Raw genomic sequence first — 26048 nt, 5'->3', positions numbered from 1 at the left:
GCGCTTCATCCTTAGTAACACAAGACCTACTCCTCCACTCTTTCCATCACGTTCTCACGACGTCATTCTTCGTCTCCCGCAACGACTTTCTTGTTGGGTGCTGCAATCGGATGGTTCTTTGTCCAGTGTCCACGTCCTGGTCTTCTTACTGGCTTCGTCGTTTGCGCAATGCAATCACATGGGTGTGTGGTCTATCACCTCGCTCCCAATGATCTCTTTTTGACGAAGACGGAAACAAACGGTGGATTTTGACGGTGTGAGATATTAGTTTAGGATATTAATGATGTAGAAATACTAATTCACACGTTCAATAACAATTAGCCAACAACAAAAAACATGTCCTATTTTGGTAAGTAGGAAAACTAAACAACAAAACTACGATTCTCCTAAACCCTTCGACAAGAAAGGAAGCAATACAACAAGAGGAAGATCCAAATCAATTAACGAACACTGTAAACCCGTCCCTAAACCGGCAAGACAATCTGCTGGTTCATATCCTTTGCGAGGCACATGTTAGATACTAATGACCTAGTCTCTTGAGAGGAACCAATGAATATCCATCAAAACACTCCCATACTTATGGGTGCCCACTAAGGTGGGGAATTTTTAAATTGGTCCACCGATGGACCACCCCCTAAACACCATTGGATTAGAGAATCTTGGAATATTCTTTAGATCAACGGTTAGGATTTACTGAAAACTAAAAGGGTAAAAATGTAAAATGTTATATCATTCTCTCCCTTCCTCTCCTTCCTCTCCCTTCCCCGAATCCCTGCGAAACTGCATTAAACCACCAACCTCCATTGTCAAGACCTCCATAGCGAAGCCAAACCATGCCTCCTTCAATTCAACCCCTCCATCATCATTCACAAATAATTTCACAAATAAACTGATTCATTCTAAGAGGAAAACGGAAATAAACTTCCAGAAATCAATTCCAAAATAAACTCCATAAATCAAAATAACCAGATTTGAAGTAATCTCAAAATACGTACCAGAAATCAATTCCAAATATCAATTCATACAGAAAACTCAAAATAACACCAAAAAAAAATTCATATCAGGGACACAACCCTATGGCTCAATCTGGAGATGAACAACTCAAAATCATCCCTTCAGTTGAAAACGGGGTGGAGGCGCAGCGACGAGAACAAAGGATAGTGCTTTTCCGAAGTGAACCGTAGCTGATGTACTTGGTTGTGGCTAAGATGCGTCGGTTGATCTCGCTGTCCATCTCAAACTCGCTGCCACCTTCAACCTCCATTCCCCAACTCTTCCATGCAGTCAGCGATTGAGCCTTGGCAGAGGGTTTTCGCCGACATCCATCCCACTCCGACGGCTGCTCCTCATGCATCCACCGTTGAAGCCATCGCGACCAGAATGGTGGCGCGAATCAACAAAGAGACCACCGTGGCTTCAATTGACACTGAGGCCAGTACCCAAATCCGTCAACGGAGAACCCACGACCTCGTCCTCCTCCCTTTCGCAAGCTCTCATTCACTACTACCAACTCGCCGGCACGCTTCGCCACCGCCAGGATCACCGCCTCAAGCTCTGGTGCGCCGCCGACCAAGGCGTCCCTCTCATCCGCGCCACCACGGACTTCACCCTCGATTCCGTGAACTATCTTGATGATTCGAAGCCCGATTTCATCGAGCATCTGGTGCCCGACCCGGGACCTGAAGAGGGGTTGGAGCGAAACCATCTTGGTATATGACACGGTGTTAAAGCTTCGACCTTGACCGTGGGACTCGGTGCGAAGGAGCAGATCGATGGGTCTGGTGCGAAGCGTGTAAGGGGCTAGAGGTTGAAGATGGTACTTTGATGTGAAGATGGTGGTGGGGACTGGAGCAGATCGATGGGACCAGATCGATGTTAAACTATTGAGGAGCAGATCGCCATTGATCGATGCTTGTGTTGTTCCTGATTCTTCACGAGTATGATGCATTGATGCCCGAGCTTGTTTCCTTTCAGATTTCAGATTAACCTAGGTAGGGAAGGTAAAGGGAAGAGGGAGAGGAAAAAGGGTAAAGGGAAGGGGTAAAGACAAAATTACCCTTCTGGTCCATGGGTGGACCAGAATATAACTAGCCCACCCTAGTGGGCACCATACTTATGAATGCAAAAACTAAAACCGCTATCAAACAAACTCACAAATTCGCTTTTTATTTTCTAGCTTCTTTAAATAAACCGACCGATTACTTCACAAATTCCCGGTTCAACCGGGTCGGCGGTCTTCTATACCTCCTCCCATCTCATCTTCATCCCGCCACTCCAATTCTCTTCTCTTTTTATCGCAATCTCCTGTTGACTTTTTCTTCACTCTTCATTCTCTCGCACATTCACATTCACAAACCCTAATTCACTAAAGTTATCACAATTCTCAATCAAATCAAATCAACGATTTCTGCAACCACAGCGTAATCATCATCATCAACCATGGGTTACCAAGACGATCCGTGAGTTTCCCTCTCTCAATTTCCCCCTTTTCGCGTTAGGGTTTTGGTTTTGGTTTTCCAACTCTTCAATTTTTCAGGAATCGCGACGAGGACGGAGAACCATTGATGGACTACGACGACGTTCAATCCGATCGGGAGCCATCTCCGGAGCCGAACAACAACCTCAACGATTTCGAGGAAGATGTCGACGATTGGGGCAACCGTGAACGATCTCAGACTCCGGTGTACGACAACGACTCGTCGAAGTCGAAGCCCAGGAAGAGGCTCATCAAGAAGGGCGGCGGTGGTGGGAGCCAGTCGGTGGCTCCGGATCTCGAGGATGAGGTGGAGGAGGAGGATTTTCCGGTGAGGTCTGATGAGGGGGAAGGGAGGAAGAGGAAGAAGGAGAAGGATGGTGGATCAGGGAAGAAGGAGAAGCGGCTTAAAGGCGATACGAGGTTCGGAAGTAGCAGCAGCGGCGGAAAGGGAGGTTCCAAATTTGGGTCTGCTAAGAAAGGGTTTGGGGGGAAGGCAGGGAAGGATCATGATGGTGAAGTTAAGGAGATGTGGGATACCATTGCTGGTGGAGATTCTGAGGTATTGATTTTCTATGTATTGCCCTTTATGCTTCTAGGATGATTGCTTAAATTTCATTCAATTTGGTACATATGTATGTTATGATGGACTTATAATCATGATTATTCTTACTTCAAAGTGTGTATTTGAGAGATTGAGGGTTTTATAAGTGAGTGAATATGGTGGTTATTCCTGCATTTTGCAAGCTTTGTGGAAATCCTGTTCTGCATTTTAATTGATTCTCATTAACTTGGTTTCTTTTGATGGTGGTAGTTTTATGGATTACACTATTGGTTGTGAATTGTTTCTGATGGTAGTTTTTGGTTTTCATAAAGGATGATCAAGAGGGTGTCAGAAATTTGGATGATGACAACTTCATAGATGACACTGGAGTGGAACCTGGTTTCTATGGTAACTACAATGAACCAAGCTCTCCTGGTGAAGCGCCTCAGGTTGATAATTTATTTCACTAATCTTTAATTCCTGCTTAAATTATTCTGAAATCAAATCATCTGTTTTTTTATAACTTTGTGGTTGAAAGAAGGTCCTGCAACCAGCAGTTGAATGTTGGAAACTGAAATATGTAATGGATGTTGTATCAGGCCAAGCTTTCATGTCATGTTATGCTATTCTTTCTTTTTTATATTTTAGGCAGACACAACCTTCTCCAATTTTTTGTGTTGTTTGTCAAAAGCTTTTATGATTCCTTTGTCTTACTGTTATATGGATTTTTTCTAGGCAGAGGAAGGTGAAGAAGATGATGAAATCAATGATCTTTTTAAGATGGGTAAGAAAAAGAAGAAGAACGAAAGAAGTCCTGCAGAGATAGCTTTATTAGTTGAGAATGTCATGGCTGAGCTTGAGGTTACAGCTGAAGAGGATGCTGAACTCAATAGACAGGGGAAGCCTGCTATTAATAAACTCAAGAAGCTGCCTCTTCTTACAGAAGTCCTCTCAAAGTAAGCAGTCGTTTTCCTGCTACATTATGTGTGCAGACTGGTGTTTTCTCAATCTTTTATATTTCTCTTTTCCATATTTGAATAACTTTCCATCCACTAATTTGCAGGAAACAGCTCCAGCTAGAATTTTTAGATCATGGAGTCCTAACTTTATTGAAGAATTGGCTTGAGCCGCTTCCTGATGGAAGCTTGCCAAATATAAACATACGCACTGCAATTTTGAAGATTTTGAATGATGTATCTTGAGTAGATCCATTATAATATTTTAGATGCATATGCAACTCTCTTTTTCAAAATTATTTTGCATCTTATTCATGTATCTTGTCATGCAGTTTCCTATAGACCTAGAGCAGATTGACAGAAGAGAACAGCTGAAGAGGAGTGGTCTTGGGAAGGTAGGGTTTCCATTATCCATCTGAATACATGCTATATTTTAGTAGCACTTAAAACCAAATTCACCCCCCCCCCCCCCCAGCCCCCCGAAAAAAAAGATGGCATGTTTTGGAGGTAATACCTTTGACTGATTTTTACCATCTTAACAGGTAATTATGTTTTTATCAAAGTCTGATGAAGAGATAAATGTAAATAGGAAACTAGCCAAGGAACTGGTTGATAAATGGGTAAGTAATGCATGACTAAACCCTTGTTCCATCTTAATCTTTTATCTTCCTGTCAAAGCTGTTCAATTTTATTCTAGTTGAGTGATCTTCTCTGTTGTGTTTTACTGTTACTTGAAATCTAGGATTCATGAAAAACACTATTGTATGTATTTTGTTTCATGAATTCATTTTAAGCAATAACTTAACATTTTGTTAACACTGTAATTGCAGAGCCGACCTATATTTAATAAGAGTACACGGTTTGAAGACATGCGAAATATTGAGGATGAGAGGGCTCCTTTCAGGAGGCCATCAGTCAAAAAGTACTCGTATCATTTTTTTCCATTGCTGCTCCTGCAGTATTATAAGTCCTTATTGCAACATGTTGAATTTGTATAATTTTGCTGAACTATTTTGTTGAACTCTTACAGGCCGGCAAATAAAGCTGCAGGAATGCAATCTAGAGACAGTGACCTTGATTTGGATCTTCCACAGTAAGGCTCAAGTGGCATTTATGAACTTGTGGAGCTGGTGAATTGAGAAATCACTAAAACAATCTTTCTGACTGTAATGCAGGCCTAGGTCTGGTCAGTCCTCTTCCAGGCAACATGCATCAAGACCAGAAGCAACACCTATGGATTTTGTGATCCGTCCCCAATCTAAAGTTGATCCAGAAGAAGTTAGAGCACGGGCAAAGCAAGCTTCACATGATCAACAGCGTATGAAGGTTGGTGTTCCTTTTTTTTAGATTCTGTCATTTGTGATTGTTTTAACCCCTTTTTTTTTCTCTTCAAGCAATATGATAATCGTATGCAAATAACTTCAATTGACTGTGGATTTGTTAACTGTAGATGAATAAGAAATTGCAGCAGTTGAGGGCACCAAAAAAGAGACAGCTTCAGGCTACAAAACTGAGTGTGGAAGGTCGTGGTATGATCAAATATCTGTAGATGGAAGGATTTTTTGGTCCTGCAAGTTTCAAATAATGTGCTTGCCTTTATGGGAGAATGCAGTGAGCTCCTTCCTTGGCCTGTGTAGTGGTATGATCAAACATTTGTAGATGGAAGGATTTGTTGGTCCTGCAAGTTTCAAATAATGTGCTGCCTTTACGAGAGAATGCAGTGAGCTCCTTCCTTGGCCTGTTTTCGGTGATCTGATTATATTTTGATTGGTGGTGTGATGAAATTACTCACCCCTTTGCTGCATTTGTTGTGTAATAATACATTGCAACAGTAAATCCAAACTTTAAGCTCTTGTGTATTATTTCTTCTGTTAAATAATCAAAGCCTCGGATTGCATAATTTAATGAGAATTAGGATTCTGCATGCATAACAAAAAAAAGTTCTTGAACTTTTTACAAAGGCCCCGCGATGGGTGCCAAAATGTTCTAGAATAAAACCTTAAATTAGATAGGCAGAGTGAAAGGAGAACTTTGAGTTTTATTCAGTATAGAAATGAACAGACAATGAGTAAGGATGACCCCTTTTATATAGTAGGTTGGGTCTTGATACATCAAACTCAAGTTGTTAAATTAACAAGAAAGGAGGAGCTAAATTTGGGATTCCTAGGAGACTCGACCAAATAGCACATGACGCGTTTGTTCCTTGGCACACCTGAAAATGTTATTTGGACGAACCCGAACAGCTTGACAACAGTGCAATGATGTTCCTTTGTGAATGGCAGAATTGAAATATAGTGCAAACAAGTAGGTATAACTGGAATTCTTGGGTGACAAAAAATATGTGTATGTTTAATTTTCACAGAAAATTTGTAGATATTTTTTAGAGAGTTAACAAATCTTTATAAAGAAAATTATCAAAAAAAAAAAATCTTTATAAAGAAACGTCATCCTTCCAGGGTTTGCTTACGTTTCTTCCCCAGTGGGCATGGTTGTTGTTTAGTTTTTAATTTAATTAACTTGTTAGGTTGAGCTGGCAATTTATTAACTAATCATGTTTAAAAAGAAAAACTCATACGATTCGGTTTTCTCGGATAGAAGTCAATAGTATATAGTATAAAAAAAATAATGCGACTTGATGAATATTATTATGCTGACTGCCAAAAAGATTAATTATAGTATGGGTGCTGTAATTTTTATTTTTTTGGTTACAGAAGTGGTTGTTGTATCATTTCTCTTTAATTTTCCTTTGTATGCTGTGTATATAAATATCGATGAGCTTTGTACGATGATGTTATGTGCAAGTTTTCCTGGAGTAAAGTAGACCCTGACCTGTGGCTGTAAGTGCCTAACTTTCCCTTTGAGTAAATTTTGGTTTTGGTACAATTTAATTTCCCTTGAGTTTTATTACTTGTTCATTGCCAGTGCTCCTTTTGTACGTAGTAATAATCTGAACCATCGTAACCTAACTGTTGAATTAAGGGGACAAAATTACTTCCTCAATTACCACCTAGTTGTTGTTTTTCCTGTGTTCCAGGTAATTATATTCCAAATTATATTACAGTAGAAAAAAAGAAGCTAGCGAATATGCAAGATGTTGTGTTTGGCTCATGATTTTGTATTAATTTTAGGCCCAGTACGATGGCAGCTGTTGGAAGTGGAATAGTTCTTGAACCATTGACAAAAGGCAACTACGACAACTGGAGCAGGCTTGTTGAAAACTACCTAAGGGGGCAAGTTCTCTGGGACGTCGTTGACCCGGATTTATATGAGATTTGGAGGATGAAGAATGCGAAGGTTTTACATATCATTCAGCTAGCATGCGGATCAGAGGCTCTTACTCATATTAGAAAAGGCTATACGGCCAAAGACGCCTGGAACGAGTTACACGCCATATACCACACACGGTTAAAAACGGACCTACCTATTGAGCAAGGTATGTCGCCAATGATCCACAACAATGATTTATACACACCTCATTTTCAAAACACTTCATTTTCACTCATTTTTATTTATATCTCTCTCCTCTTAATACAAATTTTTGGCTAATAAAAAAAAACATGAATTTTTTTATTGAGATGAGTCGTTTTCAAGTGTTAGGGGATTGCAAAAAACCCCTCTTTTCTCCATCAACAAGAAGAAAATCGTGTATGAACTTCAGTACAAGGACAGTTCCTTTGATTTCATGTTCTCTACGAATCCGGACAAGGTTTTTGTCCTTGCTCTGCTAGTTATTGAGATTGAGCGCATCCTTCAGTGCCTTGCTTGTTCGTGGTGGTGAAAGTAATGATTCTTCTTCTACCAGCCACATTGAGTTGATGAAATCTGTTAAATCTTTCAGCATTGTGCATTTTGGTTATGTCAATGAGCATAGCCTTGTTGTTTTCAAGAAAAAATCTGAAATTGAAAGTGGAAAAATCACAAGCTCATCGTTTAAGAAAATGAACAAATTAGAGTATGTTCAAGGGATGAGAATTTTAAGGATAAAAGAAGAATAAAGCTGCAGAGTAAGATCAAAAGAGAGAAAATGGGGAAGCTCGATACTCTATTAGGTTGATCCCATTACATGTATGCACACACCATTCCTTAACCACTAACTGTGAATAGTAAAACTAACCACTTAATAACTAACTCTTCCAAACTAACAAGTCTAACTTCTGAATTACACTTTCAATATCCCCTTTAATTCAAAAGTTACAAACCCATTATATTTAACATCCCTCTCATATATCTGAAACTCGCAATCTTCAATGGCTTGGTCATGATATCTGCAACTTGCAGATCAGTCCCACAGTGCTTCAGCTAGGCCTTCCGTTTCTTTCAATGTGCTTACTCTTGCCGTGGGGGAAGATTAATTGTAGATTTGTTATCAACCAGCAATTCAATAGCATCATATGTTTCCATTCCCCACTCATTTAGCAGAGACATGATCCACAGACCCTGTCAAGCAGCACTACAAGTTGCATTATATTCAGCTTCACAGGTAGAGAGACAGAGAGCCACCACAATCTGTTTTCTTAAGCCCCAACACATATAGGAGCTCTTGAGAATAGAAACACATACCCCATTGTACTTCTTCTTTCTACCTTATCCCCACACCAATCAGAGTCGCAGTAGGCTACAAGGTGTAGAAACTCTTCCCTTCTTGGCTTGGAAATAAGACTCCATAATTGGATGTTCCTCTTAAGTACCTTAAGATTCTCTTGGCTGCCACAAGATGAGACTGTCTTGGATCACTCATAAACCTGCTAATTAAGCCAACACTATGGGCTATTTCTTGTCTGCTGTGACACACAAATCTCAGACAACCAAATAACTGTCTATATAGAGTGCCATAAACTCGAGGCTCTTTTTCACAATTATCCAGCCCGAGAATTCCTTCAACAAGTGACTCTGCAAAGTTGTACTGCATCATAGTTGGAGTACCCCTTGTACTCCATTTTAATACAATCATTTGGCTTATTAAAAAAAATATTAAATCTCTTCAAAATTTCAAGGATGTATTTCCTTTGATGCAATGTTGTACTGCATCATATTAAATCTCTTCAAAATGAGTTTGCCAAAGATCTGTCATCTCAAACTTAGATTTTCTTTCACAAACTCATTTTTTTATATGTTATTCCCTATGATGAGTAAATCATCAACATATAAGCATATTAGTAGCGTGTATTTCTTTTCTGAAGGCTTCCCATAGACTCGATGATCCACTAAGCACTTATGGAAGCCTAAGTGTGTCAGAAATAAGTCAAATTAAACCATGTTTCAAGCTCCATGAGCTTGCTTCAAGCAACACAAGGCATTTCTCAATCTATAAAAAAATTATTTCTTTCCTTTGATCTCAAAACCAGGGGGTTGAAGGACATAAACTTCCTCATCTAATGGTCCATTTAAAAATGCATACTTGACATCAAGCTACCATAGATTCCACCTCTTCCAGCTAGTGGGATTGTAAATTTGTAACCCACAAAGATCATTATCTCACTTTTATCATCTAACTTTTTCCTCCTCTGATCAGGGATATGCTTGTAGAATATGCTTCCAATAATCTTGAATTTCCCCACTAAAGGTTTCTTTCCTATCCATACCTCTTCTGGAGCTTGCATTTTAAGCCTCTGAGTTGGACATCTATTTAACACATAGGCTGTAGTTGTAGCAGCTTCACCCCAAGAATCATGTGGTAAGTTTTTCCCTTTTAGCATACTTCTTACGATATCTGTACAACCCTATTCCTCCTCTCAGCAATACCATTGTGCTGAGGGTATAGGGTGTTGTAGTTTCATGTAAGATGCCATTATCTTTACGGAAACCCTCAATCTCCTTTGAACAAAATTCTCCTCCACCATCGATTCTCAGCACCTTAATAAACTTTCCATATTGTTTTTCAACCATACTCTTGAAAGATTTAAAGAATGAAAACGCTTCACTTTTAGCCTTGAGCAGATAGATCCAAACCTTTCTACTAAACTTATCAACAAAGGATACAAAATAGTTGTTTCCACCTAGGGAGATAACCTCAAAGGGGCCAAAAACATCTAAGTTAGCAAAATGTAGAATTGCAGTGGACCGAGACGAAGTAAAAGAACTGAAAGAGGTTATAGGCTGCTTGCTTATGAAGCAATTTTCACATACCTCCTGAGGAATTCTGGTTGAAGGCAACCCATGCACCATTTTCATCAGATTTTTCATCAATTTTCTCAGTTGTTAGACATTGAGACTCGATTGCAGAAACATTCACCTGGAATTCTGGAAAGTTCTATTTTGAGCAAGGGGTGCCTTTATGAATTTTCTTTAATTTGCTGAGAATCATACCCTTCCAGATTTCCTTGACACAAACTCATGGTAAAACCCTTTTTCAAAACACAACCCATACTGATCAGGTTATTTCTCATACCGACAAAAAGCACATCAGTGATCAATGCATTTTTGTAACCATTTCTTTTGATTACAGCATCACCAATACCTTCTGCTCAAATAATTCTGTCATTAGCAAACCTTACCTTACTTTTTTGCTCTCATCAAAGTTGACTAGCCACTGTCTATGGCTAGTCATGTGGTTTGAGCAACCTGAGTCAAGGTACAATGTTTCCTGGATTGTAGCTTTCAGAACTGGTTGTCATCATAAGCAGTACCAGGTCTCATCTTATTAAGCTCCACCCTTGGCCAAAGTGGCTTCATCATGGTTCCTATCTCGATCATCCAATTGATTGGGGGCCTTGCATTCATTTGAGAAGTGCCTAACTTTTAAGTTACTATAACTATAAGAGAGGGATAGAGATGCAGCTTAAGATAAAGAGAGAAGAGAGAATAGTAACTTACAAACTAATCCTTACAAACTAACAAGTCTGACTTCTGAATTACACTTTCAATAGAGAATAGTGTCAATTGTAAACTATCTCAAATTTTCTGAAGTTGAAATATGTGTTTATTTCTCTTTTTATATATACATATATTAAATATGTAAATTCTATAAATATATATTTATGAAAGAAGAAATAGACATATATACTATTTCAATTAATATTTTCTATTCACTTATTAGAATACTAATCCATGCTCAATAAATTCTGACAATAATAGTTTGATTTCAATGTACTGCTATAATATTCTTATTCCAACATTAATATGGCAGGTCCTGCGGAGAACGATGTTTTCCCTCAAAATGAACAGTTGCACCAGTATGTTCTTAACGGTGATTGGGAACATGCAAAATCATTCATCGATAGTGACCCCGAAGCTATATTTACCACATCCTGTTCGGGTAGGACAATTCTTCACTTTGCAGTAATTGCGGGGCATGAAAAAATTGTGGATGAATTGGTAAACATAGGGAAAGACAGACTGCTAAATATTCAAGACAAAAATGGTTACACAGCTCTTGCATTTGCTGCTGAGCTAACGGGAAACACCAATATGGCCAAGTGTATTCTGAGCGGAGGGAAAGGCCAACAGCTGCTAACTAGGAAGATCAAATAATCAGAAAATTGATAAGTTTCTCACATTTTATCTTTTCTTATGATTATTTTAATTTTTCTTTTCTTATTTATGGCTGATTACTGTTGATATGAATAATCATCTCTTTGATCAATTTAAATCGCATTATATATATATATATATATATATATATATATTAATAGAAAAACCAGAGAAAGAGAAAAAGATTTGCATATGAAATATTTAATATGAATTGTTAACCGATACAATGAGTATAAAATCCTTACATAGGATTGAAGAGGCTTGCTCTACAAGCTAAGCTAACAGCTAAGCTTATTCTAACTGAATGGTAACTAACCCTAACTGAAAGATAACAACCTCTAACAGAATTGACAGCTGTTCAAAACAGAATTAACAACTGTGTCCAGCTGGCATTCCAGCTGGCACACACACACTAAACGATATTTTCATATCACTATATACTCTAATACACCCCCTCAAACTGAAGGAGGTGACAAAAGCTGAAGCTTGTCAACTACATTTAGTTTGGCCTTGAGCTGAAGAAACCTTGTTGGGGAGAGAGCTTTGGTGAAGATGTTAGCTTTCTGATGTTCAGAGGGCACATGCTGAACAATGAGACTCTTGTCCTGAACCTTCTCTCTTACAAAAAATATATCCATTTTCATATGCTTTGTTCTGGTGTGCAAAACTGGATTGTGAGTCAACAACACTGTGCTCATGTTATCACAATAAACTGTAGGAGTAGTAAAGGGAATTTTCAGTTCTGTGAGTAAAGATTGCACCCACAACAAGTCTGCAGTAGTATTTGCTAGACTCATATACTCTGCCTCAGTGCTGGACCTTGCAACTAGAGTCTGCTTCTTAGCTGTCCAAGAAATAAGATTGGAACCAAGAAAAACACAGGAGCCTGATGTGGATCTGCGATCATCAGGGTCAGATCCCCAACCAGCATCACAGTAGGCAATCAAAGGAAGAGGCCTGGTCATGGAACATGGTTGAAGAAGTACACCATGAGTAAGGGTGCCCTTTAGGTATCTTAGAATCCTTTTGACAGCTTTCCAATGCTCCTCATGAGGTTGTGCCAGAAATTGGCACACCTTGTTGACTGCAAATGAGATTTCTGGACGAGTAATGGTTGCATATTGAAGTGCACCAACTACACTTCTATACTCAGTGGGATCCTTTAGGGCAGAACCTTCATGTTTGGAGAGTTTGACTCCACATTGCATAGGAGTGGAAATAGGTGCAGCATCAAGCATGTTGACTTTGGTGAGAAGGTCTAAAATATACTTAGTTTGATTCAGCAGCAAGCTTCCACTAGTCAAATGAGTGACTTGAACACCCAAAAAATAGTCAAGTTGACCAAGCTGTTTTAGAGCAAAAATAAAATGAAGTTGAGCTGTAAGTTGTTGAATGAGAGTCATAGAAGCCCCAGTGATGATGATATCATCCACATAAACAAGCATATAAATGCAGCCTTGTGAGGAATAGTAGGTGAATAAGGAGGGATCACACTTGCTGTCTTGGAAACCAAACTTGATGAGAACCTCTTTCAGCCTATGAAACCAAGCTCGTGGAGCTTGTTTGAGGCCATAAAGGGCCTTTTGCAACTTGCAGACCAGATTCTTGTCCTTGTGCTCAAAACCAGGAGGTTGTACCATGTACACCTCTTCTTCTAACACACCATTAAGAAAAGCATTGTCGACATCCAGCTGTTGTAGTGGCCAACCTCTTGAAATAGTAAGGGAAAGGATAAGTCTCACTGTAATAGGCTTCACTACTGGGGAAAAGGTCTCAGAATAATCAAACCCTTGGACCTGACTATAGCCTTTAGCCACTAACCGTGCTTTGCACTTGTTGATAGAGCCATCAGTATTCTCTTTGATTCTGAAAATCCACTTACACCCCACTGCTGTTCTATTTGTTGGTAGAGGAACTAGAGTCCAAGTACCATTGTTCATAAGAGCTGTGTACTCTTCTTGCATTGCCTTATACCACTTAGCATCCTTAATTGCTTGCTTGACAGAAGTTGGTTCCATGTGAGTAAGCAACAGAGTGGGTTGTAACCTTGGCTTGACAATTCCTAATTTGGCTCTTGTTTGCATAGGATGACTGTTAACAGCCACTGGAGGAGCTGCAGCAGCCACTGAAACAGGAGAATCAGCTGGTTGATCATGAGCAGAAGATAATGCTGGGGAAGTATCTGCAGGAACTGATGAAGAAGGAACATCTGCTGAAACAGGAACACTTGGAGGCTGCTGCAGTTGTGATGAAATCACCTGAACCTGGTGAGGAAAATCCAGAACTAGCCAATGCAGGAGAAATAGGTGATGAAGGAGCAGGTGGTGTAGGGTGTGAAACTATAGGGATAGTAGATAAAGGGAACAACTCAGCTGAGGTAGAAGAAGTAGTCTCATGAGGAAAAAGACTAGGATAGGGAAAGCGATGTTCATGAAAAAGAACATCTTTAGAGATATAAATTCTACCAGATTGATCTAAACACTTGTATCCTTTGTGATTAATTGAGTACCCTATAAACACACACTCTTTGGAATGCAAAGACAATTTAGTAGAATTATAAGGTCTAAGAAAAGGAAAGCAAGCTGACCCAAAGACCTTTAGACTCTTAAAATCAGGATGTTGACCATACAATTTGAAGTAAGGACTTGCACCTTGTAAAGTAGTAGTAGACATTCTATTTATGAGATAAGTGGCAGCAAGAAAAGCATGATCCCAGAAATGCAAAGGCATTGAGGCATGAGACAACAAAGTTAAACCAGTTTCAACTATATGCCTATGTTTTCGCTCTACACTCCCATTTTGATGATGAGTATGTGGGCAGGTAAGTCTATGAATAATTCCCAACTTCTGAAAGTGAGAAGATAAAGGTTTAAATTCCCTTCCCCCATCAGTTTGGACACTCTTAAGTTTGTGACCAAACTGCAACTCAACCATAGCTTGAAAATTTATAAAAGTAGCACAAGTGTATGATTTTCTTTTCAAGGGAAATATCCAAGTATATCTAGTACATGCATCAACACATGTTAGAAAATACAAAAACCCACAAGAGGATTCCAGAGAGGCTGGTCCCCACAAATCAGCAAAGACAAGTTCAAAAGGAGTATTGTAAACTGCAGTAGAGGGAGAAGAAGGTAGTCTATGGAGTTTACTCAGACAACAAGCCTTACAAAAGGAAAACACACTTTTATTACTTGGAACAGAAACATTACACAGAGAAAGAGTATGCTTAAGTACATCATGATGAGGATGACCTAATCTTGAATGCCACAAATCATAAAGTGAAATGCTACTACCACTAGTACAATGTGCTGAACCAGAAATAGTAGATGAAACAGGAATAGAATGCACATCATTATTACACTTAGCTATACTAGAAACAACAGGAGAAACAGAAGCAGAATGCAAACTAATAGCAGAAGTTGCTTTATTTGCTGCAGACTTAGAAGCTAAGCAAGCCTGCAAAGACTGAGAATGCAAAGTAGAAGAAACATTGACAGCAGGTTGTGAGCTAGCTTTGGTGAGTGGTCCATCAAAGTAGTATAGACCATCATCTCCAACAGCACCAGTGAGAAGAAGCTCATAAGTGTCCTGATGACGAACACAACAATGATTGGCATGAAAGGTAAAGAAAACATTATTATCACGAGCAAAACGACTAACACTAACAAGATTTTTAGTTATAGAAGGCACAAGAAGAAGCTTTTTAAGAATTAAACTAGCTGTAGGATTAAGAGAAGAAGGAAGAGTGGCTGAACCTATAGACTGGATTGGCAGTCCTTGACCATTTCCCACCAGAAGCTGATCCTGTGTTGTTGATGGAATATGATCCACAAATATGCCAGGATTGTTAGTCACATGATGAGTGGCTCCAGAGTCAGGGCACCAAGTTATCTGTGATGAATTCTGTGTAGGAACGGTAGCCAACATAGCCTGAGGAAGCATTCCAGTAGAGACTTGTTGTTGTGGTGGCCTAGGAAATTGAGGTGATGGAGCAGAAGGTGCTGAGAACTGACCCTGAGGAGTCCAAGGACGAGCAAATTGCATTCCAGCAGCTTGCATCCCAGCAACTTGTGGATAAGGCATTTGTGGAATACACCAAGAAGGCCATTGAGGCATGCTAGAAGGTTGAATAGCACCTGAAACATACGGAGGAAACACTGAATTACACGAAGCATAAGGAGAAAACCCAAAATTGGCCATAGAGGGAAAACCCCAAAATTGCATTGAAGGAAACCCTAAATTGACACCAGGAGCAGGGTAATTCTGAGCAAAATTCCCAGATTGACCAGAATTGGAACTGGAATTAGCATGAGGACTAACTCCTGAGGGACGCGACCAACACGTAGCTGCATCATAGCCCCATTTGTTGCAGTAAGTGCACTGGACATTGCGTCCTCTGCCATAGTTTCCAGAATTGCGATTCTGATCATCGCGATTCCCATAACCTGAGTCAACAACGACATCGATTGGTTGGGAAGGAGCGACAGCTGTCGCTGGAGGTTGCGTTGCTGGTGACGGCAGCGCCGGAGCAGGCTGAGTCCACAAAGCTGGTGGCGGCGGCGCCGGTGGTGTAGAAGATGCAGATGGCGCTGTCGCTTGCGTCAGAAACACCGAAGGAGTGGTTTCTGCGAGTTGCTTCTTCTGCATCCTGTCAAAACGCGCTTCATGAGAGATCACCATGGCTTCCACTTCAGAGATTGTGTAATAGGTGGTTTGATTGTAGATAACAGTCATCAAAGCACTGTATTCTTCTGAGAGACCATCGAAAATCGCTTCTAGATGATCACGAAAGGTGACAGGTTCTCCAATTGAAGCAAGAGTATTCACAATTGTCTTGATTCTTTGCAGAAACTCAGAAGCAGTTTTTGTACCTTTTGTGATATTCTTCAGTTCATTCCTCAACTGTGTTGACTGAGCACGTGATTTTGCATTGAAGAATGAATGAATTTCTTCCCAAATCTGCCAAGAGTGCACACACTGAATCACATTTGGAAGGATTGAAGGTGAAAGAGTAGAAAGAAGCCATGTGAAGAGGAGTGAATTTTGTTGCTCCCAATCTGAGAATGCAGGATTCACATTCTCTGTGATCCTATCTGCATCAGTCAAGAACTTCTCAGGAATCAGAGGTGAATCTTGCACAAATTTCTGAAGCTTGTGTGATCTGGTGACCCCTTCCACTTGTTGTTTCCATGAATAGAAATTGGAATCATCGAGCTTGATGCTCAATTTGTGAGAAAACGCTTGAGAAAGAGTGTTTGTAGAAGAAGAAGAAGGTAAGGAAGAAGGTGAAGCATCCATAGCCATGGATCTTAGGCTCTTGATACCATAATAGGAAAACCAGAGAAAGAAAAAAAGATTTGCATCTGAAATATTCAATATGAATTGTTAACCGATACAATGAGTATAGAATCCTTATATAGGATTGAAGAGGCTTGCTCTACAAGCTAAGCTAACGGCTAAGCTTATTCTAACTGAATGGTAACTAACCCTAACTGAAAGATAACAACCTCTAACAGAATTGACAGCTGTTCAAAACAGAATTAACAACTGTGTCCAGCTGGCATTCCAGCTGGCACACACACACTAAACGATATTTTCATATCACTATATACTTTAATATATATATATATATATATTTGTGTGTGTTACATGAAAATAATCAGAAAATTGACAAGTTTCTCACATTTTTATCTTTTCTTAAGATTATTTTAATTTTTCTTTTCTTATTTATGGCTGATTACTGTTGATATGAATAATCATCTCTTTGATCAATTTAAGTCGCATTTATATATATATATATATATATATATATATATATATTTGTGTGTTACATGAAAATAATCAGAAAATTGATAAGTTGCTCACACTTTATCTTTTCTTATTTATGGCTGATTACTGTTGATATGAATAATCATCTCTTTGATCAATTTATATCAATTTAAGTCGCATTTAGTAATTAGAGTTAATGGAGAGCTCAAGCTAATCTACTTCCATTTTCAGTTTTAATAGTGAAATATGACGATGAGGACGATGATTACGCTACTGTGAATGTGATTGTGTCAGAAGTTGCACAAGATGGAGGCCGACATAAATCTTCTTTCACGGGTATTGATTGGTTTTGGCTTCAGTGGGACAGTTGAAAACTGTCTCACCGTAGTGCAGTTTATTTTCAACCGTTAGATATAATATTAATATAATAAACGGTACAGATATAATTAATTTTAAATGAACATTTACATAAACACCCTTTTCTTTCTCCTGTTAATTTTCCTTTTCTCTCCACCCACATCCACCGCACCACCATGTTTATCAGTTATCACACAGAGCAAATTATCAGAATTTGGGGAAGGTGACTACAACATTCATTGAAAGTTCCACCTTGCTGCATTATTTTAGTGACTAATTCTGAACAATCAAAGAAATAGTTCATGTCACATATATGAAAAAAAATGAAACTTCAATCTACAAGACCAAACACTCTGAATTCACAAGTTGAAAGACATTCATCATCAGTAACTATAAAATTTACAGAAAGAGACACTAGCACTAGAAAGCCCAGCTTCAAAATTCGCCATGGTCAAACAAATTCTGATCATCATCAAAGTCAGAGAGAGTGAATGCCACCGGATCTGGTGATGTTGATTGAGAATCCCTCTAAAGCGTCGGCAGCTCTGACCCATCCCCGATGTTCACCAGGTCGTTTCACAGCTTGCACGGCGTCCCTGTGATCCTGACGTTGTTGAAGGAGGTAGCGCGGTCGGAGAGAAGGTGGTGACTGTCAGTGACTGGCCGGCGAGCATCGTTGGGATATTGGATCCGGTAAGGAGGATGCAGAGAGAGTCAACAAGAATCAAAGTGTCATCGGATCTGGTCCAAGAACGTCCAGGAGATAAGAGAAGAGGTTAGGGAATCAAAATGATAGATATGGAAAATCAATATTATTACAGGGTATTTTGGACTTTCACATATATTTTTTCACAGGTACACGGTGTGTCACTAAACCTAGTGTCCCACTGAAGACATCGTCGTATTGATTGCACCATTTCTCTGACAAATTGCAAAAGATCTTAATATATTAATTTCCATTATTTCTCTTTGTTCATTAATTTAACGGGTTGTCAAAATGACCCATGATAAAGTTTGGGTTAAATAACTCATCATCCAATCACGTTGGAAATAAATGAGTTGGAAATAAATTAATAAATAAAATATAGAAATTTCAACTCACTTATCTCCAATGTGATTGAATGATGAGTTATTTCAGTGGCGGAACTAGGAAAAATAATATGAGGGGGTTAAAATAAAATATGAAACATAAATATATTATATTAATGATGTTGGAAATTTGCTAGTTCATTTTTTCCAAATGTTTCTCTTGAAAAAACATATGAATTTGGCAAAATGGATGTATTATTAAAAAAAAAAACTTATAAGAGAGTTTTGAACCACCAAGAAATATTTTAATCTTGAACTAATTAATTGTATAAAATTTATTAAGTATTAATAAGTGAATTTTTTTTTGTTACAATTAATAAGTGAATTTACATAATAGCAGAAAAAATAAATTTGTTAAAATGAAAGTAAGCAAAAAATGACATGGGGAGGATTTGAAGACACTACCTGATTGTCACAAAGCACAATTACCAACCACTAGGACAACACATATCATCTGATAAGACATGCATCGTCCTATATATATAACATGTAAAACATGACATTGGGGGGGCTGCAGCCCTCCCGTGTCTCAATCACTGAGTTATTTAACACACTTTATCATGAATCATTTAGACAACTCCTTAATTTAACACGTGAATATGAATGCATTTAAGAAAAGAATTTAATTAAGTGCTTATGATTAATTAATAAGTGCTTATTTATAAACTTAATTATTTGAGAAATTTATTCACATTAGCTGATATTATATTATAAATAAAGTTTTAAAACTCGAATTAGTCATTAACTCAATCACCAGACAGAGTTAATGGATCATTAGTCGAACCAATAAGTCATTAATTAGGCTGGTTGACTCGGTATAAATAAAGAAATGAAAAAATTATAACATATGCTAACGTTATTGATAAATTTTCTTCTGTCTTCGAAAGGAAACATTATTAATAAATTCATACTATAAATCTAAAATAATTATTTATACATATTTTATATTTTGCATTTATTTAATCTGTCTTAGATGAGAAACATTATTAATAAATTCATACTATAATTCTTAAATATTATTTATACATATTTTATTTTTTGCATTTATTTATACAAGTTTTTAAAAATTAGGGGTTAAGTCGCATACGACGCAAACTCCAGGGGAGTAATTTGCTTTTTCCCGGGCTTTTATGGTGATCCATGTTGTTTTTAACTATTGAATTGAATCCATCTATTTTTTTATTTACAATCCATTAATTCAATCCATTTTTATAACCTAGTAGGATTTTAAATTGATCTATCACAATCCGTCCAATTTAAATATATAAATCCCATGGATTTTAATTTTAAATAGGTGAATTGTAATCTGTCCATTTAAATTATTATTCTATGTTGGATGGATTTTACCATGGATGAACCGGATAGATATGGATGAATTTGATCATGAATGGACTGGATCAATATATGGACTTATGAACTATTTTGTCAACCCTAGTTTGGAGGAAGGAGATGTGGGTCTTATGTGGTGGCTCCGGTTACGTGGCTAGATGATTCTAGATGGAATTGTGGGTGAAAGGCCGGAAGATTGGGGTGGATGTGAATGATGGGATCTGGTTATGGTTGTGCTTGCTTGCAGGTATGTTGGGGTGTTGCTGTATGTTTTGGGTTAACACTGAAATATTGCTCGTCGGAGGCCTTCGTTGCCACGTCATGTGTGTCATCGTGGTTTTTTCTTCTCTTGCGAGAATATCAAAATAATTGGATGAAGAAAATAATTTGTGGTTATTGATGATGGATTATGGATTTCATTGTTCTTCTTGTTGGGAAGGAGATCATGAAGAAGATGATGGACAAAAAAAAAGATTTGTGTTTAATGGGAATTAAGATTTTAGAGAGAGAGAGAGAGAAAGTTTTCAGCGCATATAAACTATAAGGCCCCGTTCGGAGTGGTTTTTGGTTTTGTGTTTTGAATCAGTTTTTATTTTTTGAGGTTTTCAGTTTTTAAAAAATTATCAATTTTGTAAATTCACAATAGTCATAACAATTATCAACTTTATGAATTCACAACAATGAAAGGTAGCGACGAAATTACAATGGAGGGGCTAGGTAGCAGTGGTGGTAGAGTTTCATTGTTACCTAGCAGCGGTAGTAATGGCAACTGTGGGGGTGGAAGGTGGCAGTGTTGGTGGAGGTGGCGGCAATGACAATGGTGGTGGTGGGGTGATGACGCCAGTGGAGGTGGTAGTGCAGGTGGTGGTGCCAATGATGCTGACGATGGAGGTAGTTGTGGTGGCGGTGAAGGTGTGGTGGTGGAGGGAGGATGTTACCTGGTGGCAGCAACGTGGTGGTTGTGGCAGTGTCGATTATGATGGTTGTGGCAGCGACAATTATGGTGGTGGAGGTGGTGGTTGCAGTGGAGTCGACATTGATGGTAGAGGTAGAAGTGGTGGGGTTGGAGGGTGGTTGTGGTGGCAGCAGCGATGGAGGAGGTTATGGTGGTGGTGGCGGCACTAGTGGAGGATGCAAGTTGAGGTGGTGGCAGTGTAGGTTGGTGGTGGTGGTGGTGGTGAAGATAGTTGTGGTGGCGACCGACGACGATGTGGTGGTGGTGACGGTGGTGACATTGGGTGGTGATGCTAGTGGAGGTGGTGTGCGAGTGGTGGTGCCAACGCAGGCGGCGGTGGTGGTGACAATGGAGGTGGTTGTGGTGGCGGTGAAGGTGTGGTGATGGAGAGGATGTTACTTTGTGGTCGTGACGATGATGGTGGTGGCAAAAATGTGGTGGTTGTGGTAGCGAAGGTGGTGGCTGCAGACTTGCAATGGAGCCAGCATTGGTGGTGGAGGTGAAAGTGGTGGTGTTGGAGGGTGGTAGTGGCGACAACGGTGGTGGCAGTGGCGACGATGGTGGTGGCAGTGACGGTGGTGGGTGCTCGTGATGGGTGGTGGTAGGGTGGTGATGGTGATAAAGTTACATGTTATTGAAACTAAAAACCATAATCACAAAACCGTATATTGTGGTTTTAAAAAACATGTTAAAACGGTTTTAAAATTTAGTAAAAACTTTGCTCAACTCTATTTTTACTGAACAAATTTTGTTTTCAAATTTGCATTTGAAAATCAAAGACAGAAAGCTGGCAACCACCCCAACGACAACTAAATGAACATGTTTTCATCAAAATTTTTAGGTGTTGTGTGTTAAATGTACACCCCAAAATAACACCTCCGCATATTACACTCCTCTTTGGTTGAATATATATATATATATATATATATATATATATAAATAAATGAATATATATATATAAATAAAGCATATTTGAGTTTTAGTATTAAATACATGAGCCAAACTCAAGTGTTGCATTATATGAAAAGCATTCAAACAAAAAATTTGTAATAAATTATTAAAGAATAATAAAATTAAAATTGAAAAAAATTATATTGTCAAAAACTATTCAACTACTTATGTGACACCCGGGGCCAACGAGGGCGGGGAGTGATCGTCGGTGCAGTGAGGCACGGACAAGGAGCGGCTCCTGGCAGGCTTCTAGACGGAGGGGCACATGAATGAATCAATCTCGCACCCGAACAAGAGGTATTCCGAGATTGTATAAGTATGAGACTATACTGTTGAGGAGTGCATAAATGATTCGATTGGTACTACTCATAACAACAAGATGCATCTTCTTTTCGGGAGCCCAACTCATAAAAACTCCATGGTTAAGTGTGCTTGCCTTAGAGCAATATTGAGATGGGTGACCTCGTGGGAAGTTTTCCCGGGAAGCGCGTAAGTGAGGACAAAGCGCGCTGAAAAGACTCGTGTTGTTAGCGTGAGGCCAGTCTTCAGATCGGGATGTTACAACTGACATTAAATAACAACATTCATAAATTTAAAATTTACTTGAGTTTTGTATTTCAAAAATACTAAAAATTAAATTCAATAAGAAAATAATTTTATTAATAAATAATTTAGATAAAATAGTTTTCAAATTACAAAACTATCTATATCTATCGATATCTATCTATATATATATATATATATATATATATATCTATATGCACTTGAGTTTTTGCATTAAATACATAAGCAAAACTCAAGTGTTGCATATTAAAAACATCCAAACAAAAAAATGTAATAAATATATTAAACAATAATAAAATTAAAATTGAAAAAATTTATATGGTAAAAAACTATTAAACTATTTACATTAAATAACGACATTCATAAACTTTTACTTGAGTTTTTTATTTCACAAATATTAATAATTAAATTCAATAAAATAATAATATTTATTAACAAAAATTTAGATAAAATGGTTTTAAAATTAAAAAACTGTTTATAAATAAATGAGACTTGAGTTTTACATTAAATACATTAAACATAAAACTCTCATACCTTTGTAATAATTATTAAAAGGATAATTAAAAACTGAAAAAATTTGTATTGTCAAAAAATATTCAACCACTTACATTAATTAACAACATTCATCAACTTAAAATTTACTTAAAAAAACACTGAAATTATTTTAAGTTTTGCATTTGACAAATATTAAAAATTAAAATTATTTAATAACAAATAATATGGATCAAATATTTTAAAATTAAAAAATGCCGCTAAAAGGTATTTAATTACTCGAGGAAGCATAATAGAGAAAAATAATAATAGCCAAAGTTGAATAATGTTTGTTGTGAGAGGCCTAACCTCTCCACTTAACGTGATCGTAGAGTCTCAAAAGATTAGTCTCATGGCTATCGGATGTGAGAAAAATTTGCAAACCAAATAAGTTGAAAAAAACTAAATTCCAAAAGATAATATTTTAGGCAATTTTTGTCAGAAGGATATTTAAATTATCACTTATCATAATTCAAAAAGTTAAAATTAATTTATTCTTCTTAGTCTTGACATGTCACAGTAAATGACTTTCCAGGTAAAAAGTATAAAAATGATATCAAAACTTATTTCATGACTTTAAACACTTATTACTTAACATTTGTTACGTAATTTAAATATTTTAAATAAACTTACTAATTTTTCATATTATTAAATAAATAAAATTTGTAATTGCTAAAATTATTTCTACGATAATATTTAAATTTGAATAATATTAATTATTTATACAAAAAGAACTATAATAATATTTATTGAAATGTCTTAACACAATTTTTTATATTTATAATAAAAAAATTATTTTTATTTAGTTAAACTATAATAATTTTTCTATAATTTTAAAAATATTGTAGGTAACTAATATCTAGTAATATGTAAAAGCATCTTATGTTTTTCACCTCCTTTATGTGACGTGACATGTGATGTTATAAAAAATTTAGAGAAAAATAGAAAGTAAAATGTATGTTAATCATTATTCCATTATTTTATGTGAAAACATGATGAACATCAATGCAGTCTATTTCCTTCAAAAGAGAATCAAATAAGTACAAATGATTGAACTACTCCCATGGTTGATTATTGGAGTTGTTCTTCATTTTATACTTTCTAGCTAAATATTGAAATGTTGAAAATGGTTTACATATAAAACAGTTTTACATGATAATCAATTACGCTAGCTAGCTATGCTGTAGGAAGAAAAATTACTTTCACTTATAAATTTTAGTTAAAACAATATATATATATATATATATATATATATATATATTTGATTTGATAAAATCCAATTGAATAACTGTACAAACAAACTTTTGCATAAACTTTTGATCTACATTTAATGATTTAATCAAAGTAACCAACTTTTTTCCATTTTATTTTCTAAACATGAATGAATGACTTTTCTGTGTTGCTTCATAGGAAGGTTCTGCAGACGGGTGTTGAATTTTTGGACTGTAAAGTTTTTAGGTAGGTTGATCAACGTACTATTTCTTTGATGGTCCTCTGCCATCGATCATAAATCTTGCTTTGATCAGAGTTTTTGATGAATATTTCAGGCCGAATACTCCTATCATTTTACATGTGCATTCAAAATTCAATACTTTTAAAGCTCCCTGGTATGTCAACGGAAAGTGATTTTTTTTAATCAATTTCTTCTAGCTTGAGCACTAACTAAGTCCCTCAAATTCTTTCAGGAATGAGGAAAATATATGATCAGAAGAAGAAACACCTCATAGTTGGTAAAATACTGAGGTACTTAAGAATTCCGGTATTGGACAATGCAGGGCGGCAACTAGCATCGGCTGACGATGCGATGTTGCAGGCAGCGAAGCTTGGAATTATTGAGTTCATAGATATAATGAGCAAGGTTAACCCTAACCTCTTATGGGCCAATGATGATAAACAAAGAGACATATTTTCGCTTGCAATCATGAATCGTAGAAAAAATGTCTTCCAACTCATACACGATGCAAGAGTAACTGGACGAAGGCAAATAATTAGAAGTCGTACAGATGTGTTTGGCAATACATTGTTGCACTTGGCAGCATATTTAGCGCCTTCCTCTGCCCTTGATCTCATATCTAGTCCTGCTCTCCAGATGCAAAGAGAAATTCTATGGTTCAAGGTCCTAATTAACTTTGCATATAATATATAGTGACTATTGTTATGTCAAACAATTAATTTAATTATGAAATGACTGAATCTGAATGCAGGAGGTGGAGAGTATTGTGCATCCCAGTTGTAAGGAAGCAACAAATGGGGACAATAAGAAGCCTCATGAGCTATTTATGGAAAGCCACAAGGAGCTGATGAAAGCTGGAGAGAAGTGGACAAAAGAAACATCTGGTCATCATTTTATAATTATGGGCACTCTCATCATTACTGTCATGTTTGCTGCAGCCTTCACTGTACCAGGAGGCAACAATCAAGATACTGGAGTACCTCTATTGTTGCGTGATAAGATATTTACTGTTTTTATTATATCAGATGCCATATCTCTTTTCACTGCTTCTACTTCGGTCTTGCTTTTCATTGGGATTCTCATTTCTGGTTTTGCTGAAAATGATTTCCTCCATAGCTTGCCATGGAAATTGTTGTTTTCCCTCCTCACCCTTTACTTGTCTGTTGTGTTCATGATTGTTGCCTTCTGTGCTTCGATTGCTTTGATAGTAAAGGGGCATGTAGGAATCAAAATAGCAGTCATGATACTCGGCTGTGTTCCAGTCATCGTCCTTGTACCATCACACCAGCGCCTCTTCCTTGAGATTTTCAATTCTACTTTAAGATCCAAATAATGCATCCTTCCTTATTGAATTTTACTCAATTACATGCAGTTTCATCAAGTGACTCACTTTGTAGGCTCTCTTGTATTGTATGTACTTGAAAACATTACTTTCCGTACTTAAATAATTCCTGTAATTGTTGAAATAATTGAATATTTGTAATAAGAGTTACTTGAGAAACAACTTTGATGTATTCATGTCCATATTTATCTTTTCTCTCATTTTCATTTGTTTTTTTCTTTCATCACATCACATCACTCATCATTACTTAAAGGCTCCATCAAAG

The 26048-nt window shown here is 37.4% G+C and overlaps 3 protein-coding genes across 4 annotated transcripts; all 3 read left to right on the top strand.

The window, feature by feature from the left end:
* Positions 1–2264: 2264 nt before the first annotated feature.
* LOC130740187 (protein IWS1 homolog 1-like) lies at positions 2265–5873 on the top strand. The gene is made up of 11 exons (XM_057592699.1): positions 2265–2459; positions 2537–3035; positions 3350–3466; positions 3753–3973; positions 4081–4210; positions 4306–4368; positions 4516–4593; positions 4804–4895; positions 5004–5066; positions 5149–5299; positions 5424–5873. Exons 1-11 carry the CDS (start codon positions 2440–2442, stop codon positions 5520–5522), a joined length of 1533 nt encoding a protein of 510 aa, XP_057448682.1. The 5' UTR covers positions 2265–2439; the 3' UTR covers positions 5523–5873.
* A 546-nt stretch (positions 5874–6419) lies between these two features.
* Positions 6420–25957, top strand: LOC130740188 (ankyrin repeat-containing protein ITN1-like). Of its 2 annotated transcripts, XM_057592701.1 has the most exons (8): positions 6420–6810; positions 6896–7007; positions 7102–7406; positions 11100–17548; positions 24399–24446; positions 24536–24595; positions 24674–25104; positions 25193–25957. In XM_057592701.1, exons 6-8 carry the CDS (start codon positions 24559–24561, stop codon positions 25772–25774), a joined length of 1050 nt encoding a protein of 349 aa, XP_057448684.1. In that variant the 5' UTR covers positions 6420–6810; positions 6896–7007; positions 7102–7406; positions 11100–17548; positions 24399–24446; positions 24536–24558; the 3' UTR covers positions 25775–25957. The 2 variants fall into 2 exon arrangements, with proteins under 2 accessions (XP_057448684.1, XP_057448685.1); XM_057592702.1 differs by lacking the exon at positions 6420–6810 and having other exon boundaries at positions 6818–7007.
* Positions 7112–11443, top strand: LOC130737111 (uncharacterized). Its single transcript, XM_057588880.1, has 2 exons — positions 7112–7406; positions 11100–11443. The coding sequence occupies exons 1-2, from the start codon at positions 7112–7114 to the stop codon at positions 11441–11443; spliced, it is 639 nt and encodes a 212-aa protein (XP_057444863.1).
* Positions 25958–26048: the final 91 nt, after the last annotated feature.

This window comes from Lotus japonicus, chromosome 2 (genome assembly GCF_012489685.1).
Source record: "Lotus japonicus ecotype B-129 chromosome 2, LjGifu_v1.2".
Classification (NCBI taxonomy): domain Eukaryota; kingdom Viridiplantae; phylum Streptophyta; class Magnoliopsida; order Fabales; family Fabaceae; genus Lotus; species Lotus japonicus.
Note: the sequence above shows the minus strand (reverse complement) of the source record. Positions and strands in the feature narration are given on the sequence as shown.

Excerpts from the sequence above, each read along its gene's own strand:
- LOC130740187 (XM_057592699.1), top strand. The coding sequence starts at position 2,440 with ATGGGTTACCAAGACGATCC. Across the intron at positions 4,211-4,305 it reads TTTTGAAGATTTTGAATGAT|TTTCCTATAGACCTAGAGCA; the intron begins GTATCTTGAGTA and ends CTTGTCATGCAG. Across the intron at positions 4,369-4,515 it reads AGAGGAGTGGTCTTGGGAAG|GTAATTATGTTTTTATCAAA; the intron begins GTAGGGTTTCCA and ends CCATCTTAACAG.
- LOC130737111 (XM_057588880.1), top strand. The coding sequence starts at position 7,112 with ATGGCAGCTGTTGGAAGTGGAATAGTTCTTGAACCATTGACAAAAGGC. Across the intron at positions 7,407-11,099 it reads GGACCTACCTATTGAGCAAG|GTCCTGCGGAGAACGATGTT; the intron begins GTATGTCGCCAA and ends TTAATATGGCAG.
- LOC130740188 (XM_057592701.1), top strand. The coding sequence starts at position 24,559 with ATGTGCATTCAAAATTCAATACTTTTAAAGCTCCCTG. Across the intron at positions 24,596-24,673 it reads AATACTTTTAAAGCTCCCTG|GAATGAGGAAAATATATGAT; the intron begins GTATGTCAACGG and ends AAATTCTTTCAG. Across the intron at positions 25,105-25,192 it reads GAGAAATTCTATGGTTCAAG|GAGGTGGAGAGTATTGTGCA; the intron begins GTCCTAATTAAC and ends ATCTGAATGCAG.